At 43.2% G+C, this 12,201-nt stretch overlaps 1 protein-coding gene across 4 annotated transcripts in view; it reads left to right on the forward strand.

The window, feature by feature from the left end:
- amotl1 (angiomotin like 1) overlaps nucleotides 1–11,224 on the forward strand; it is a 171,406-nt gene extending 160,182 nt beyond the window's left edge. For all 4 annotated transcript variants that reach the window (XM_038818152.1, XM_038818154.1, XM_038818153.1 and 1 more), the window contains 4 exons: nucleotides 4,149–4,274; nucleotides 7,022–7,287; nucleotides 8,752–9,000; nucleotides 10,553–11,224. In XM_038818152.1, coding sequence (XP_038674080.1) covers nucleotides 4,149–4,274; nucleotides 7,022–7,287; nucleotides 8,752–9,000; nucleotides 10,553–10,656 — 745 coding nt within the window. In that variant the 3' untranslated portion in view covers nucleotides 10,657–11,224. The remainder of the gene's footprint in view (nucleotides 1–4,148; nucleotides 4,275–7,021; nucleotides 7,288–8,751; nucleotides 9,001–10,552) is intronic.
- Nucleotides 11,225–12,201: the final 977 nt, after the last annotated feature.

Consider the following 12,201-nt stretch of genomic DNA (forward strand, 5'->3'; position numbering starts at 1 on the left):
ACCAGGACGCAATTCCCCGCAATGCCGCCGCGCCGATTCTCCGGGCCGGATAGGCCGAGTGCCCGTCAACAAAAATCCAAGTCCCACCGGCGCCGTTCTAACAGCCTCTGAGTCGGCGGGACCTCAGCATTGAAGGGTCAGGTGCGGCCTGTGGGGGGGGGGGGCTCTGTGACCTGGCCCGTGATTGGGGCCCACCGATCGGCGGCGGGCTACCTTCTCTGCCCCCTGGCATCCTTTCCTTCACGCTGGCTCCGGTAGCCCTGCGCCATATGCATGCACTAGTTGGCGCCGGCTCAACTGCTCATGCGCGGACCCCACGGCGCCGGGTTCAGGCCTGTGGCCTGCAGAATGGGGTCCCAAAACGGGCGCCGACGCCGGAGTAAAACACTCCCATTTTTACTCCGGCATCGGCACCTAGCCGCCCGTTGGGAGAATCCCGCCCCTGATTTTTGAAGACCACAAACACAACGGGCTATACAGCCACAACAAACTCTGGGATTTTCCCATGTATGTTTATAGGCATTGGATACCTTGCCAGCTGTAAGGACTCGGAATATCTACCTTCTTTGATAGTTTCTCTCTTTCTCCACTAATTACAAAACGTCCCGGGATTTATGGTCTGCTCTGATTTTATTTCCTTTCTTCTCTATAACATAAGCTTCTAGGCTCTATTGACTCACTTCACTTTAACAGTATGGCTGAAATTGAGAATTGATCAGGAATGATATTATGGGATTATCGTCACACCGCGTCACAATATGCTGGCGTTGCAGGCTGCAATTCTACAATCGCCATCTGCACGTCTGTTTCCCAGAGATTGAAGAAAACGTTACCGTGGGGCGGCATGGTGACACAGTGATTAGCACTGATGCCTCACGGTGGCGAGGACCTGGGTCCGATCCCGGCCCTGGGTCACTGTCCGTCTGGAGTTTACACATTCTCTCCGTGTCTGCGTGGATCTCACCCCCACAAACCCAAATATGTGCAGTAGGTATATTGGCCAGACTAAATTGTCCCTTAATTGCAAAAGAAATTGGGTACTCTAAATTTATTTAAAAAAGAAAACTTTACAGAGAGGAGGAAATTTAGGTGTGGAGAAATATAGAACAGAATTTGCTGCTTTTGAAAAAAATAAAGGGTGGAATTCTCCGCTCCTCACGCTGGGTGGGAGGCGGGAGATCCGCTCTCGCACATCCCGCGATTCTCTCACTCCCCCCCCCCCCCCCCCCCCAAAATGGCGTGTCGCGTCTTGCAACACGCCGCTCGGAGAATCGCGGGCTGCCATTTTTCACGGCAACCCGCGATTCTCCAGCCCGGATGGGCCGAGCGGCCTGCTGTTCGCGACCGTTTCACAATGGCGGCAACCACACCTGGTCGCCTTTACGTGAGATGCCCGTTTGGAGCTTGTGGGGGGCCTAGCGGGGACTGAGCACCACGACCATGCTCGGGAGGGGACAGGCCCGCGATCAATGCTCACCGATCGTTGGGCCGGCGTCTCAATGGGACGCACACTTTCCCCTCCGCCGCCCCGCAAGATCAAGTCGCCACGTCTTGCGGGGCGGCGGAGGGGAAGACGGCCACCGCTCATACATGGGTTGGAGCTGGCCAACCTGCGCAAGCGCGGCTGACGTCATTAGGCGCATCGGCCGCGTCATTCTCGGCGCGCCAGGCCTTGGCGCCAGCGACAAGACCACGCGGCCGAGTTTCCCGGCACGGCCCTGTGGGGGGAGAATAAGGGGCCAGGAGAGGCCTCCGACGCCGCCGTGAACCTCTCCGTGTTTCACGACGGTGCGAGCCTTTGGGAGAATTCCGCCCAAAATGTAAATGTTGGAGGGTGATGCATCATTATTTGATTTGAAGATTATGTCACCTGCTATTGGCTGACCAGAGTCTTGGTTATATATGGAACCCATAGGTTGCCATGTCTGGAATTTTACACCAAAGCTGATTGAGCCTAACAATGTAATGGGCAAGTTCTTGAATATAATGAATGCCATAGACAGAGAAAAGGTCCCATGAATCCCCAGTCTCTGTCTAGTTGGCCAATTTCAGTTGGGACTGTGCAATTTGTCTCAATATTCCCTGAATTAGGAAGGGAAAAGTTGTCTCCCATTCTCTATTTGGCATCACTTGATGGAAGATATCTAGACATTGCTCGAGGATTGAATTGAACCCAAGTGTAATGCCTCTTGTGAATGAATAACTTGCCAACATTCATTATCAAGGCTTACTCCTCAATAATGTTGCTTCAGTGAGGTATCCAAACTAACACATATGAAATCAGACCTGAACATAGGGCAGGACGTTGCCTGCAGTTTTCAAGAGCCTGCTGTACAATTCCCAATTGGGGGTCAGAAGCCTGCACTGTGTAGGGAACAGTCACTCACATTTTATTTTTCCTAAATTGGCCAATTAATGGGCTACGGGCAGGCTCACCATTCAATTAAGGATGGAGGGGCAGGCTCTTAAGCTGGAGGGCCAACAGGAGACACTCCAGTCTGGAAGTATGATGCTGTTCCAGGTAAATAAGGGAGAGGAGCCCCAAAATTGAGGCATTTTCTCGCCAACGTTTTAAATTAAAAATCAGAAAAAGTCATTACAGCCATGTCACCAGAACGGGAAACATTGATGATAAAGCAATGCAGGAAGGGTGGGCTTGAAGATTTCCTGGAGAATTGCACCTCGAGTCCACCACCTTCACTCAGTATCCCACTGCCAGCCACCGGGCTACCTGAAATTATCTGGAAAGGGAAAGTGCAGGTTCAGTATCGCTTATCCGAAAACCAAAAAATTCCAAAATCTGCACATTTTTCAAGCGTGCCACACATGCGCAGTTCCCAACGTTCTGAACATGCGCAGTTCCCAGCACGCACCACACATGCACCGTTCCCAATGTTCCGCACTTGCGCAGTTCCCAATGCTTGCCGCACTTCCTCAGTTCCCAATGCTTGCCGCACATGCAGCGTTCCCAATGTTCCGCACTTGCGCAGTTCCCAATGCTTGCCGCACTTCCTCAGTTCCCAATGCTTGCCGCACATGCACAATTCCCAACGTTGCACACATGCGCAGTTCCCAACATGCACCACACATGCGCAGTTCCCAACATGCACCACACATGCACAGTTTCCAACGTTGCGCACATGCGCAGTTCCCAACATGCACCGCACATGTGTGGTTCCCAATGCATGCCATGCTTGCGCAGTATATTCTGAAACCCGAAAAAATCTGATGCACACTAGGCCCCAAGCATTTTGGATAAGGGATACTCAACCTATATCTCAAAAATTTAAACAAGTTAAGCAAGCTGTTTCACTCCGCTACGATGCAGTGGCTACACGATCAGTATTTTCCACTAATAGGATGCTACCATCAGTCTTAAAGACATTCTGCCTGCCATACAATAGAGCAACATCATGTATAGATTTCAGTGCCAGTCCAATACCAGGCTATACATCTCGATGATTGGCTAATCAAATCAAACAGCATGAGTACAAACTGTACTCAACCAACTTGCACTTGCAAAACCCTAAACAAGACATCTACTGTTAAGTGTGATTCCATGATTAGGAAATGCTTGCTGAACAATCGCGAGTGTACTAATAGCTACACTAACAACCAATTTATGATAATCAGTCAAGCTCATAACATGGCTCATTTACACTTGCTAGAAGCAACTTACATTTATATACAGGGAATTTTTTCTGCAAATAAAGGGAATATTTGAATCACTCCAGAGCCCCATTGCTTTCTCCATGGCAACACCGTGGCCAATCAGAGTGAACTTGCCAACCAATTTAGAATCCCAGGGCGAAATTCAACTTTGGCAGAGATATGAAAGGAGGAAGGGGGTGGATCATCTGGTGATTATACACTCACCTAATTTTCTCATTGCATTGAAATTGCATTTAAACATGCTGATATGTCATTTTTGACATTACTAGACGTTTCTTCAGCAATCCATTTAAGGTAAGGTAGTGCATTTAATTAAATCCCTATTTTTCTATTACATCTTTGCTGTCAAACACTGTTGTCTTGCAGGTGTTTTGTAGTTTCTAAGCTTAATGTAAAAGGGTGGTTGACCATTGACATGGGCAGAAAGATAATTGAACAACTGGATAAACTGAAAGTATTTTTCCTTATGTTACTAGGGACACCAATATAATAAATCACTCTCCAAATAGCAGCTACAATGACACTTCACTGGAAGCACGAAACTGGAAGGAGGAAGAGGAGAAAATGCAGTCAAATCAAAGATACCAAGATACAGAGCACGGGTATATCTCGCCCACTAAGCATGAGAAACTGCATCTTTCAGCACTTATACATGATTATCATAAGATTTTTTTGTGGTGATGGAACTGTTATTATTGTACTAGCTAATCACCATTGTAAAGAAAATTGTTATGATCCCAATAATTTGCATTAATTCACAGAATATTCCAGCAACAGTGATACATTATGTAAGATGTATAGCACAGAAACCAGGCTTTTAGTTCATGCTGGTGTCTATGCTCCACTTGAACCTCTTCCCATCTTTTCCCAACTAATTTTCTACCATTGCACCTATTCCCTTCTCCCTCAAATGTTTGTCTCGGTCCTCCTTTTACACTATTCACTTCAACTGTTTAGCACACTGGGCTAAATCGCTGGCTTTGAAAGCAGACCAAACAGGCCCGCATCACGGTTCGATTCCCATAACAGCCTCCCCGAACAGGCGCCGGAATGTGGCGACTAGGGGCTTTTCACAGTAACTTCATTGGAGTCTACTCGTGGCAATAAGCAATTTTCATTTTCATTTCAACTACTCTCTGTGGCAGAGAGTTCCACATTCTCACCATTCTTTAGGTAAAGAAGTTTCTTCTGAATTCTTTATTAGATTTCCTGATTACTATCTTACATTGATGGCGTCTGGTTATACTCTACACCATAAGAAGAATCATCCTCTCTGCATCCATTCTACCCAAACCTTTCTTTCCTGATGTATGCCAATTATTATGGAACAATTTTGACAATAACATAATTAAGGTATCTAAGATAGTGAAGATGCATAGGAAGAGCAGATATTGAGCATGAAAGTAATGAAACCAGCCTAACAGGTTCAAATTGACAAAAGACAGATTTCAGCTTGGGTCCAGAATTAGTTATCATTAAGATTAGCACAGTGGGTATCACTGTTGCTTCACAGCGCCAGGGTCCCCAGGTTCGATTCCCAGCTTTGGTCACCGTCTGTGTGGAGTCTGCATGTTCTCTCTGTGTCTGCATGGGTTCCTACCGGGTGCTCCAGTTTCCTACCACAAGTCCCGAAAGACGTGCTGTTAGGTGAATTGGACATTCTGAATTCTCCCTCTGTGTACCTGAACAGATGCCAGAGTGTGGCGCCTAGGGGCTTTTCACAGTAACCTCATTGCAGTGTTCATGTACGTCTACTCGTGACAATAAAGATTATTATTATTAACTTCCACGTATGGTTATGGAAGCAAACACCCAGGAGATACTTAAGAGACAGTAATGGAGGGATTGTGACGGTTTCTAAATGGATGATAATATGGGTGGAATGAACTTCCCCTTTCTAATTTCTCTGGTCACTAAAACATAGGATGTAGCTGAATACATTTCTAAATTATGGTCAGCTTTTGATCTGAGTCAGTGTAAGCTAGTGATGTTTTTGGAAAGTGAGGCACAAGCTGTAAACTTGCCGAACCAAGTTAGCTTGTCACCATGGCAACAAGCACTTTGTGTATGTGCAATATCATTGACTGCACACACTGAAAGGTGGGTAGAGAACTCAGCCTGTAATGTAGCTTATGTAGGGTAGGAATAGTGCAGTTTTGCAGCAATATTTAAAAAAATAAATTTAGAGTGCCCAATTAATTTTTTGCCAATTAAGAGGCAATTTAGTGTGGCCAATCCACCAACCCTGCACATCTTTGGGTTGTGGGGGCGAAACCCACGCAAACACAGGGAGAACATGCAAACTCCACACAGACAGTGACCCAGAGCCGGGATGGAACATAGAACATAGAACAGTACAGCACAGAACAGGCCCTTCGGCCCTCAATGTTGTGCCGAGCCATGATCACCCTACTCAAACCCACGTATCCACTCCATACCCGTAACCCAACAACCCCCCCCCCCCCCTTAACCTTACTTTTATTAGGCCACTACGGGCAATTTAGCATGGCCAATCCACCTAACCCGCACATCTTTGGACCTAGAATCCTCGGCGCCTTGAGGCAGCAGGGCTAACCCACTGCGCACCTTGATGCCCTCTTGCAGGAATATTTTAAGAGGAATTGCTTTTTTTCATGAGTTTGAATTCTGCAGTCATCAGACAATGTTAGGCGACCCTGTGTTTCACTTGCCTCAGCAAAGGAGTTGTCTCTAATATAAATATTAAATGAACTGGGTTATTATGTGATTGGTCCATATTTTCTTGCTGGGGTTTATGACCGGTGAAGAAGGATCAATTCCGATATTAATTCAAAACTTTACAAAATCTCAACATAAGGGAATGTGCTGGAGATAAATAGCAGGTCAAACCATATTTGTGAGGAGTAAAGACAAAACTATATCATCTTTTAGTGTGTACCATTCATCAGAACTGAGGATTGAAAGATATTTTGGAGAAGTTGGGAAAAGAAAATGGAGGAAGAGAATGAAGGTGACTATCAGCTATACCAAGATCAGGGAGTGAGTTAAATGTTAGAAACAAGAAGGTGCAGTGCTGCATAAAGGATAAAAGAATGCAAAACAGTAGAGATTGTGGGCAAAATGAAGTCATTTTTGATTCTAATGGGTTTTTAGTTGAAGGTTGTGGTGCACCAGATGGTTAAATAACCATGTCAGGACCCAGACCTGAAGAACAATGAGTTTCCAGTACCCATTGAATCACTCAAGTACAAGTTAATAGCTTCAGGAGAGAATGGGGTAAGGGTCAAAAACAGCTTCTCGCTGAATGCGGCAATCAATGAGTGAGAAATTGGAATCGTTTTAATAAATAAAACAATTCTATTTCCAACAGGGTAGGAGACGTTACAGGCTTCAACTGCATCTCTAATAGAATAAAAAACCTTCACGCACAGCTTATTGAGAAAGATGCCATGATAAAAGTGCTCCAGCAGCGTTCTCGAAAGGAACCAGGAAAAGCTGAGCCCGGATCACTCAGGCCGGGCAGGTCAATCTCCTCTATATCTGGAAGCACTGGACTACATTCTCGCCAGGCATCCCTGAGCAATTCTCAAATAGTCGAAGAAAAAAAGGAGGAAAAGGGTTGGAAGGGAAGTCTGGGTAAGCATCATACTAATAATTATAAAATATGTTCGTTGTGATTGGGAAAGGGAAATACTAATAGAAAGCCAATATTGCTACTGTTATTTAGTTAATATACTGTAGTAAATAATGCTTTAATAATATGCCACTATGCTGCTCCTGTCCTTATACTGTTCTTCATATTCTTAACTTGACATCAGTGATAGGTTTGAATGTGTCTCTCTTTCACCCTGCTGTTATATAATTGGGGAGTGGTGGTGATGGGGACCTGGGACAGTGGTCCTCATTATTCCTGTGGTATCTGCAGGACACTTGCTGCACTTGACCCCAGAAAAATCATTCTGACACCTACCTTTTTGGGTTTCTTTCTCCTGACCTTGCTGCCCTTACTGAGCAAACGTTCCACAGTGAACACTGCCTGGTGAGCTGTTTAAAATTGCTTTGGCATCTTGTGGAAATATCCAGTGAATGGAGGGAGTTAAAACCTCTCTGTAATGCTTTAAAAATATTCTGCCAAGAGATATTGTTTTGAACTGCTTGTCTGAATGTAGCATTATATTTTCATACACCCACTAATTAAAACCCAGTGACAACAATTATGTGAGACGTCTTAGAAAAACACCTATACAATGATAGCTTGAGTTGGAGAAACAGCCTGGTTTTCAGGTTTTTTAAAAACTAATTTTCATTTTACTTGCCTAAATTTTTATGGTGATGTGTCTCCCTCTTACAGCCTTCTTCAGAGAAGCAATCAGTTGGACTTGGGTTGCAGAAGCAGTTGTGCCTTTTGTCCACACCGTCCTTATGTTGTCACATATCTATTGTGTCTTTTGATCATGCATTTCTGAAACCTGTTGATTGGAAATAACTTTATTGAACCTTTTGGAGAAACATAAATCTTAAAAATACCAAGGAGGAAATTCCCTCTGCCATTTGTAAAAGTGTTTCCAAAGCAATAGCGAGGAAACCTGCTTTCACCAAGTTTTGCAATATTATGTTTTCAATTCTTGTATATTTATTGCTGCTTTCTTGTGCTTTAATGTGTGATTCACTTTTTGTAAATCCATATAAGGCACTTTATTTTGATGATGCTGCCTACAGTGGTTACATTTGCAAGAGCAATGATAGAAGCTATAAAGAGAAGGTTTACTCACCAGTGTACTACACACAAAAAAGATTTGCAGTTACTAAAAATGTTTTGAGAACCTGTTTTTGTTTGTTATGGTATTGGTTTGTTTGGAGTAGCTGCAGAAAAGTTTTAATCTGGTTAGGAGGTACATAAAAGTACAGTACACTATAATGTGGTTTATTAATTGTTCATATGTGAACTTCACCATTTTACCCTATAGTGTGTTTCTGTTGAGATTTTAGTCTACTAGTTACACAGCCAAGTTTGCTGTATTTATGTGGGAGCAGATTGAAATATGCAAACCTATAAAGCTTCTAAACGCTCAGCTCTTTAATCTAGCTTGCTCTTCACAGGATTGCTTCAAAGTAAAGACAATCGGGAATCTTTGCGCACCTCACTTCAAACGGCCGTACCTTCAATCCCAGTAGTTTCTACACACATTAAAACTGGCAGCAAGGATAACAGTACTCAGACAGATAAAAGTCCTGAACTGGTCCGTCCAAGTAGCGCCCCAATCCATGGAAGAAGGAGGCTCAGCACAACTCCCATCAGCAGCCCGATCGTGAGACCGAAATCAGCACGAGGCAATGCAGAAAAAATAAGTACGTAAATTGTATTGCTCATTGTAAAGCTGGCTTCTAATGAAGTTGATTTGAGGTTCCCGCATTGAAATTTACAGAGCAAAATGTTCTGATACTTGTGCTTGTTAAAGAGCATTATCACTCAAACTAGTGAATATAGTGGGGTTTGGTGTTGGGAGACCATTTTAAGGTTGACCTACTAGACCTAACAGGATAAATTTAACATTCATAACTGTCATTTGCTATATAATTGGCAATCAAAATTATGGAACACTTCATTAAAAGTATTCGTCCATCCACCCGATTACCTCAGATCTAACATTCCCTTTAAGGGTGGGTAGCAATTATGAACTGTCTCTTGAGATTTGGAAGTTAGCTACAAATGCATAGATCCAGACCAGGCAAATCACAGATTGTTCCTTTCTCTGTGCTGAATTAGTTGATCTTAGGTAGTGGTTGAAGCATTGGAATTAGCCTCAGTATCTTGGACTTCTTTTGTTCAGGAATCCTTGTGGAAAAATTGACTACCATCTTTTGCCCAATACCAAACCCGATAGCTGGGAGTAGCAATATTAAAGGGAAGGCTTTGTGTATGTATGAAATAGCTGCATTTACGCATATGCAAGCATGGAATGGTCCAGCTTCACAAGTGTGCAATATTTTAATCACCATTATTTGTTACTAATAATATTGTCTGGGAAGTCATTCTTTAATCAATTAATATGCTCGAAAGAAGTGAAGCAATAAGTCCAAAGATGCGCAGATTAGGTGGATTGGCCATCTAAATTGCCCTTGGGTTAGGTGGGGTTACGGGGATGGGGTGGAGGTGTGGGCTTAAGTGGGTGCTCTTTCCAAGAGCCGGTGCAGACTCGATGGGCCGAATGGCCTCCTTCTGCACTGTTAATTCGATGAATCTATGAAATGTGTTTTCAAACCTGCATGCTGGAAATCTAGAAGAGTTGAGAGAATTTTCAAACCAGCAGTTTTGATGCAATTATGTGGTTATATAATGCATTGAAAAAAAGGAATGCATTTTGTGAAGAAGCAGCTCTTTAACATTTGGGAAACTCCTAGAACATAGAGCAGTACAGCACAGAACAGGCCCTTCGGCCCTCGATGTTGTGCCGAGCAATGATCACCCTACTTTAAACCCACGTAACCCGTAACCCAACAATCCCTCCATTAACCTTACACTACGGGCAATTTAGCATGGCCAATCCACCTAACCAGCACATCTTTGGACTGTGGGAGGAAACCGGAGCACCCGGAGGAAACCCACGCACACACGGGGAGGACATGCAGACTCCACACAGACAGTGACCCAGCCGGGAATCGAACCTGGGACCCTGGAGCTGTGAAGCATTGATGCTAACCACCATGCTACCGTGAGGCCCCCAAATTTACAGAGCAAACTTGTGCTTGTTAAAGAGCATTATCACTCAAACTAGTGAATATAGTGGGGTTTGGTGTTGGGAGACCATTTTAAGGTTGACCTACTAGACCTAACAGGATAAAGAAGTTCCCTTCCCCAAAGCACTGGTTCATTCTAATGATATTTCCACCTCTTTTGCAGATGCTTCCATCGTGCATATCAAATCATACGAGAACAAAGGAAGAGGCAGCTATTCCTTCCAAAAACCTGACTTTGACGATGATGTGGTCGAAATCCTCATTTAAGAAGAGGATCTTGCTGCTGCTCAGTCCGTGGATGATTGAAGCTTGCTCTAAAGGCCGGGGAATCAAGAGAGTATGGATCTTCAGAAGTTGAGGGATTGTTTTAAAATAAGAAGATGAGCTGTTTGGAAGTTGATGTATTTGTCTCTGAGAAAATGTGGGAAGGATTTTGTATTTAGATAAATGCTGAATGGAACATGTAAATAAGTTGAGAATGTGCAGGACAAAGAGGAAGATGGACCGATGAGATAGAAAGGATGTGGTGAGTTTTTTTGTTTGGAAATGTATTTGATGGACCTGCAATCTTAAAGATACGAGCTAAGAGCACAGCATTCTGAATATCATGTCTCATAACAGTATATCTATGCACTTATCTTCTATTTACATAGAAGTGGAGCAGTGTTCTTTTGGCTATTTTGCACTTCTGCTGAAAACAATGACCATGTTTACACAGTACACAGTATAAAGTAGCACCTTTATTGCATTTCAATAGACGATTCAATTGTGTAACTATTAGGATATAAAAAAGCAGATGGATAAACGCCATCCTGCCACTATTGGATAGTGTAAATCTGCTCTTTGTCTACTTCAGAGTTTTGCTGGTGTAAATCATGGAGTTTGCTGCGTAAGGTTGAGTCCTGCTTTCTGTGAATTCTAAACTCAGCAAATGTACACTAATAAACACGAATTAGAGGAATGGTCACCACTGAAATAATGGATGATGTGGCGCTTTAAAAGCAGACTTTCTTGGATATTCTATAATAATCTAACAAATGTCTGCAGTGTATTTTTGTTGCACGTAATACAATCAAAGAAAGTTAACTCAAAAGCAAAAAAATTAAACCAGGCTACCAGAAATTAAACTCACACCCTGCTCATAAATAACTGTGTCATCAGCATTGCCCATCACTGTTTAGCTGACAATCACTATGGGTTAGATTACAAAAGCATTTACTTTGTGGCATAATGAATAGCTAATCTCACTAATTCTGATTAAGTAAAATATTATCAAAATAGGTGAAAGATTAATTTCTGTACTGGATTGCTTCAGGAACTAGATAGTTGTTGAGTCAAAATGTTATTGATAAACCGTAAAAATCAGGATTATATTTTCAAACATACCATGGAGCAGTTAAAGTGACGAATATTGTCAGTTAGATTTTCCCAGGGTCTAGTTACTCCCTGTTGGTACGAAAATGGATGATCACACTTGGGTACAATTGAACCACTTATTCTGTCAACCTATTGGTAAAATTTAAGAGACAGAGCTTCTGTTATAATTCAGAACTAGGTTAGAAAGGAGATCTTCTGGTGACTTAGCTAATATAGTCAGATGTTCTCTTGGTCAAACTGCATCAGGTTGCACTTCGTTATTCTCAGGTCCTGTGCAGTATTTTACAACATAAACTCCCAAATCCATGCTTATATTGTGCATGCTGACTATCCAATGAGTGAAAAACTGCCTGCTTTGGAACCCCAATTGCTCAGCTGGACCTGGGAATACGTTCTCTAGCTGCATCTATTTTAATAGTGGTAGAATCTCATGTT

The sequence above is a fragment of the Scyliorhinus canicula genome, chromosome 14 (genome assembly GCF_902713615.1).
Source record: "Scyliorhinus canicula chromosome 14, sScyCan1.1, whole genome shotgun sequence".
NCBI lineage: Eukaryota > Metazoa > Chordata > Chondrichthyes > Carcharhiniformes > Scyliorhinidae > Scyliorhinus > Scyliorhinus canicula.